This window comes from Micropterus dolomieu, linkage group LG07, assembly GCF_021292245.1.
Source record: "Micropterus dolomieu isolate WLL.071019.BEF.003 ecotype Adirondacks linkage group LG07, ASM2129224v1, whole genome shotgun sequence".
Taxonomy (NCBI): Eukaryota; Metazoa; Chordata; class Actinopteri; order Centrarchiformes; family Centrarchidae; genus Micropterus; species Micropterus dolomieu.
Genome location: NC_060156.1, coordinates 20,879,989 through 20,886,418, shown reverse-complemented (window position 1 = coordinate 20,886,418; position 6,430 = coordinate 20,879,989). Strand labels below are relative to the sequence as shown.

Here is a 6,430-nt window from a genome sequence, read left to right as displayed (position 1 = left end):
GAGGAGGAAGGGGGGGGGGGGGGGGGGGGGGGGGGGGGGGGGGGTGAGCTGCGACACTGATGTCTCATTAACTGCAAGTGTGTGTGAGATCTCTGTGGAAGAGATTTGATTCCATCTCCATAAGCACTTCCCATGTTGAATTTGAAAGTCAAAGCACAAATTTACAGTGTGACCATGTCTTAGAAAGTTAAATCGTATCTTCTGTGCTGCTCTGAACAAGAGCAGAACCACAGATGAAGAAAAGTCTTTGAAGAATAGAAATAGCTTTTCTTCTATTGAATGTAGTAGCTGATAAAAATTCATTCATGGATCTTCATGTCCCTTTCTTTTTTTTTTTTTATCGAAGTTGTGTGTGTCCACAGCTAATCTTCCATACTACTTGGGCTGGGGAAAATAAAATTGTGTCCTGGATGCATTACGATTCTCTCTTGAAAAGGAGCACATTCAATCTGAAAACTGTGTGCACTTCTTTTTTCGACTGTGTCCTGGTTAAACAACATGTTTCCTTGAAACGGTGCACAAGTAAATGTTTTTTTAAAAAAAACATTTTTACAATAAAGATCAGCAGAAAACCGCAAGATTGTTTTAAAGAAATGATCATTGGAGACACCTGATAAATAAAGTTTCATTGTTACTGAAAATCTTATGACAAAACTGTCATCACAACAGCCAGGAGCACAAACGACCAAAGTGGCATTGATCATTTGATAACGACCCCACAGCGATTGAATAGCTGTGGGGTCCCTGCCATTCAGTCAGAGCTGAAAACTTATTTGAATATCTTTTATCTAGTCCAGTTGCCCTTGATTTTAACCTTCCTTGGACAATAAAAATTTGTTCACAACATTTAATGCATCTGCTGTTCTTTGAGTAACAGAATGTAGCGCCAAAGCTCTGAAAAACAGGCTGGATGTGGATCAATTGAGCGAGGAGGTTGTTGTGGAAATATTGCTGGTGAGGGATTAAGCAAATAATTGAGTTACAACAAACCGCTGTCTTTGAAGAATTTTAGATCTTGCCTTGGTATCAGATGACCTTATCCCTATACCCTATATTCCTCTATTGCACTCAGTGTAGTGAATATAGAAGAGAGCCATCAGCTAAAGTTATAGATTAGACTTGAGGCTCTGCTCGGAAGTGTTGGCTGTCTGGAATAACCCTCAGGTATCTTTCCACCCTCCAGGAATGAGATGGAGCGCCACTTCCTGGAACTTCTCCAGTTTAATATCAACGTGCCAGCCAGTGTCTATGCCAAGTACTACTTCGATCTGCGGCAGCTGGCTGACGACAACAACCTCAACTTCCCTCTGGAGCCTCTCAACAACCAACGCGCCCAGAAACTAGAGGTGAGTTTCCCTCCTCAGACCAGCCATTTCAGTAAGTCTCATTATAATGCACCGGTAATATTTTCCTCTCCGCTTTGCACCAAGCCCACTGCTCTCTTGTTCTACTGCCTCTGACATCAGATTAGAAGCTGTCTTGGTGAAGATGGTGGCTACTTCAGTTACCCAAGTGAAAAGAAAATACCTGATTAATTATAAGTCTTTCGATGGGTTGAATGTTGAAGTGGATTTTTATGGCATCAGTGATGCACAGTGAATTATGTACTAAGCTGTTGAGGAAGAGAGAAAGAAAGCATCTAAGGTATTTACAGTTTGGCTTTCTCTGCTGGTGACATGTAAAGTGCAACAAGAGCTGATGTACCATTTTATGATCCTGCATGTTTCTTGAATTCAGACACCTCTTTAAAACACAATGACGTATTCACCTTTTCAATCAGAACTTTTCAATAACTGTGTTTGCACGTTTGTCCGTCCAGGCCATTTCAAGATTATGTGAGGACAAGTACAAGGACCTGAGCCGAGCAGCGATGAGACGATCCTTCAGCGCAGACAACCTGATAGGTATACGACACTCCAACGCTGTGCTGTCATAGGTCAGACCGCTGCCCTCTGATTTCCAAAGCCCAGCTGACCCACAGCCAGCCCCGGACAAACATAGCCACCTCACAGGGTCAACACAGTCACATCAGGCAGGATTCAGCCTTGAAATGGTTGAAACGGTATGACATGCCCAAACGGTAATCTGCATTACGGCTGCGTGATTGTCAAATTAAACTTGAAATTGGGGTGTTAACCTAAAACCTTGCCACACAACTGTTGTTTTTATAAATCCCTTATTTATTTTTTACTTGTCCCTTATTTCTAAGAGAAAGTGTTAAGTGGAAATTGCTCTTCCGTACTCATCTCTGTCTTTGGATTGTCATTAAAATGTAATTTCTGCAAAAGTATCAGAATTATTCCATGCAGCCTTTAAAAGATGAGGCTGATGTTATTCTATATTTTAGTTGTCACCAAATCCAATGACGAGACCAAGACCAGCAATGTGTTAGTTTTTCTCTCTGTACTTTCTGACTTCCACACCCAGTCTGTGACAAGCAGGCCATTGGTTTGTACTGAAGACACAAATATTTAATGTGTCACAATTGTACAGTAGACTTTAAGTCCTAAAATGGCGCAGTCATTTCCTAAAACAGCTACCACTATAACATCTATCAAACATTGACTCAAACAGGATGGTGCATTTGTTGGGGACTGTTTCTTGCTGTGGATTAATACACATTTGGTGCTTCAAGTCAGTATTTACTGCAGCAGGATGGTGTATGTGGGACTGACTCAAAGTAAACCGTGTACAGGGCACTACTACTGCTATCAGACTGTGGATACACGGACAGTACTTAGTCAGATCTATTTATTGTTGGTTTTGGGCTTTTCGTGGGATTTGTTGACAGTAAGAAAGTATACAATATCACCAGACATAATTTAATTGGCAACACAAAAGCTGTTCCTTTTGTAAATTAGATTTAATACCAGAAGTTACCTTTTGAGTGTGTAAAAAGAGACTTGTTTACTGTTTATTCCAGTGGTGTTGGATTGTATTTCAATAAATTATCTACACATTTGGATGGAGCATGTCAAAGATGACAAAGTATTAAACTATGAATATTCCACAGGAGCTGGCCAAAGTAAGCAAACCTTCAGTCAGTTGTTGTAGTGTTTCTGGGAGTCAGGAGTGCCAATGTGGGGTCAGATTCATTTTTCAGATACACTTGGTCAAAAAAGGAGCGATTTACAGATTCTGGATCAGTGCTGCTACCGAGTGGCTTGTTATAGCAGTTAGGTTGACATAATGCATAAATGTAGGTTGGATCCACACTGTCCGGCCAGAGTATTATGCCCCTCAAATCCTGTCATCCATACCCCACCTCAGAGAGCCCCATCAACAGATTACCAAACCCATGCTTGTCCCAGGCCCCCAACCAGAACTTCTGAACAATACATAGATATTGAGGGGGGGAAAAGAGACTGATGGATACTCCCCTCCTTTTTGCTTACTATGTAGGCTACTAGCTGTGAAATTTGTCTTGTTTTTAATTAAAAAAAAAAAACAAACATTTGCAGATGGATTATTTTAAATAAACACTAATCATGTAACAAAGAAATGTTGTGTTAATTGTATTAATAATTAAAAATGTGCTGGTGGTGTTGTGAGTGTACAGCTTGCTGTGCTTGTTTAACTAGTACAACCAGTCTGAGTTGTAAGGTTTCTTGTGATGTGCTATAGCGGCGGAGGCACATCTCACCTAAAACAATGATCCTCTCCTCCGAAATCATAAAAAAGTGGATATACTCTTATGAAATACAGTATCTCACAAAAGTAAGTACACCCCTCACATGGTTGTAAATATTTCATTATCTTTTCATGTGACAACACTGAAGAAATGACACTTTGTTACAAAGTAGTGAGTGTACTCGCTTGTATAACAGTGTAAATGTCCTGTCCCCTCAAAATATCATCAACATCACACAGCCAGTAATGTCTATACCACTGGCAACGAAAGTGAGCACACCCCTAAGTGAAAATGTAATTTCTTCAGTGTGGTTGCATGAAAAGATATAATCAAATATTTGCTAAAATGTGACAGGTGTACTCACTTTTGTGAGACACTGTATAACATTTAGCCTTTACCAGCGGTGCTATTTCATATAGAGAGAGCCATTAAATTTGGTACAGCTATCTTTTAGGCCATCATCCTCTAACTAAATGATTATAAGACGAGGATCGGGATCACTTACCACCTCGGCTAAACGATTTCCTTGATGAGTTGTAAGTATTAGCCTTTTATTATTTTGAAGAGGTACTTTTATGATTCAAACTGTTAGTCACTTATTAACAATGTTTTGGTCCTTAGACCTTCAGGTAACTTTGTCAGATGGCTTCTGACACCATGTATACAGCATATAAACAGTATAGTGCTGTTAAGTAAAGGAAGTGCAAGTGACAAGTAACCCAATGTCATTTTCAGGTGTAACTACATGTTTGCATCCTGAGCCAGCGGTTTAGTTTCTACGTAGTTGTTTTATTTAATGACATTACAGTAATAACTTACCATTTGTTGGCATATTCAAATGTCTTTGTAATTTTAGTATTGTAACATTAATCAGATGCTAATGAAGCTTTAATTGGTGGTCACATTAGAGAAATGCTTCCCCTGCTGTAGCTGAGATCTTTCCCATGTCAAATGAGTTGGCCGCAAATTCTGATCACATTAATGTTTCACACCCCTGTAAAATCTTGTCTGTGTGTGTAACCTTACTGTAATACAGCTAATGTCTTTAAAGTTCTAGTGGTGCTGCAGTCAACAAACCACGGGACAGTTCTGATACAGTCTGAAATAATGTTGGATATGCTGTGAGACAAAATTAGTTTGTTTAATTCCAAAGATTGTGCCATCCTGTTTATATACGATGATATGTCTCCCTTTTTATATCTCTGGTTGCATTAAGTGACTGTGGGTAATGTTAGTCTGTGAGCAGGAGTTTTGTATGACGATGTTGGATTTTTGCATCAATGTGATGATGTAACGTGATTTGGAAGGTATTTAATTTGCTGGATTAGCCAAAACACAATGGTACAGTTACAGATGATGGCTATGGAAATCAATTTCACCTTCAACCTATTTTATTTGAGTGTCCCAATTCAGAATGTAACGGATGCAGCTCTCATATAATTTACGCTACATATACTACTATTTGAGGGGGAAAGGAAGAAAATAAAATAACCGGTCAGTGATGATTATGATGAGTGTCCATCATTAGAATTTGCTGCTTATTATAGAGTTAACAGTGGGTGTTGGTGAATGAATGAACGAGTGTCTTATTCCATTGTATTCTGGTTTGTGAGGCTACTGTTATTTGAGACGTTCTTTCAGGCAGAAGTTTAAAAATGGAGGACGGTGCTAGAAGCAAGTGACCACCAGTAGGACGTCACGCCCTCAGAAAGCAGCCACACATTGGAGGAAAACAGGCGCCTGCATGGCCTCGGTAATACTTTGTTGATTTTAAGATTTAGATTTGTCACATTAGTCGTCACATTTAGGCCATTTAACAGTTAAAACTTTGACTATGTGGAGATAATTACTGAACACAAGTTGCGCCCTAATCATGTTATTTAACAAATATTACTTTCTTCTAGTTGAGCATGAGCCCAAATTCAAATGTAGTTCAAATATATATTGATAGATTGATCCACACATCCATATTGTGCGTTTTGAACCATTTCAAAATCGATACAACACGTTATGCCAGATATGCAGAAACAGACATATGCGAGACGTGCACCAAACTCGAGTTCAACTCTGTTTTAATTCCACAATATGAATCTACAATGTTTTGCCATATCCTTTGAGGAACTCTTATCAACATGGAAAGCAAATTTACATTTAAACAAATAAACCTAAATGTCAGTTTTTACCAACACTTTCATGGCATTCATCATCAATCATGCAATCGCATTCGCTCACACAAATCAGGCTAATAAATTAGAGATATCGTCTGGCATGTGGACACACAGTAGTCTAAACAACACAGTTGGCCAACAACATTGAAGGAGAATATCACAGACCGTTACAGCAGCTAAAGCAGAACACAATAAATGTGCTTAATTTTCACCAAATCTCATGTTTAAAACAGTTTATTTGTACTCTTGAACGCCAAACAGAAGTACTAGATGTGACCTCTGTAAGGAGACAGGAGCTTCCTTCACTTTATGCTGTCGAGGCCCCTAAAAACAGATGATCCACATTAGACCACAGAACCTTCTTGATAAGATTGTGTTCTGTACAATGGTGTCACATACAGCTCTGAACACATTCAAGAAGTGTGAATACAGTCAGTTATGATGTAGAGCGGCATCTTCCAAAAGTGCTCGTTTAAGCTATGAACTGTCAATAATAATGACAAAAGTGGACTTCTCAAAGTGCTTTTTTTTGTCCAGCCAACAGGCCAAAACCCCCCAAAATAATGAATAATAATAATAAGCCAATAATGAATTTACAATGTTTTAAAAAAACATAAAAGAAAAGCAGCAC

The 6,430-nt window shown here is 39.0% G+C and overlaps 1 protein-coding gene across 3 annotated transcripts in view; it reads left to right on the top strand.

Annotated features, from left to right (window-relative positions):
* ccnyl1 (cyclin Y-like 1) overlaps positions 1-5,136 on the top strand; it is a 19,087-nt gene extending 13,951 nt beyond the window's left edge. For all 3 annotated transcript variants that reach the window (XM_046053654.1, XM_046053653.1, XM_046053655.1), the window contains exons 9-10: positions 1,184-1,346; positions 1,820-5,136. In XM_046053654.1, coding sequence (XP_045909610.1) covers positions 1,184-1,346; positions 1,820-1,936 — 280 coding nt within the window. In that variant the 3' untranslated portion in view covers positions 1,937-5,136. The remainder of the gene's footprint in view (positions 1-1,183; positions 1,347-1,819) is intronic.
* The last annotated feature ends 1,294 nt before the right edge of the window (positions 5,137-6,430 follow it).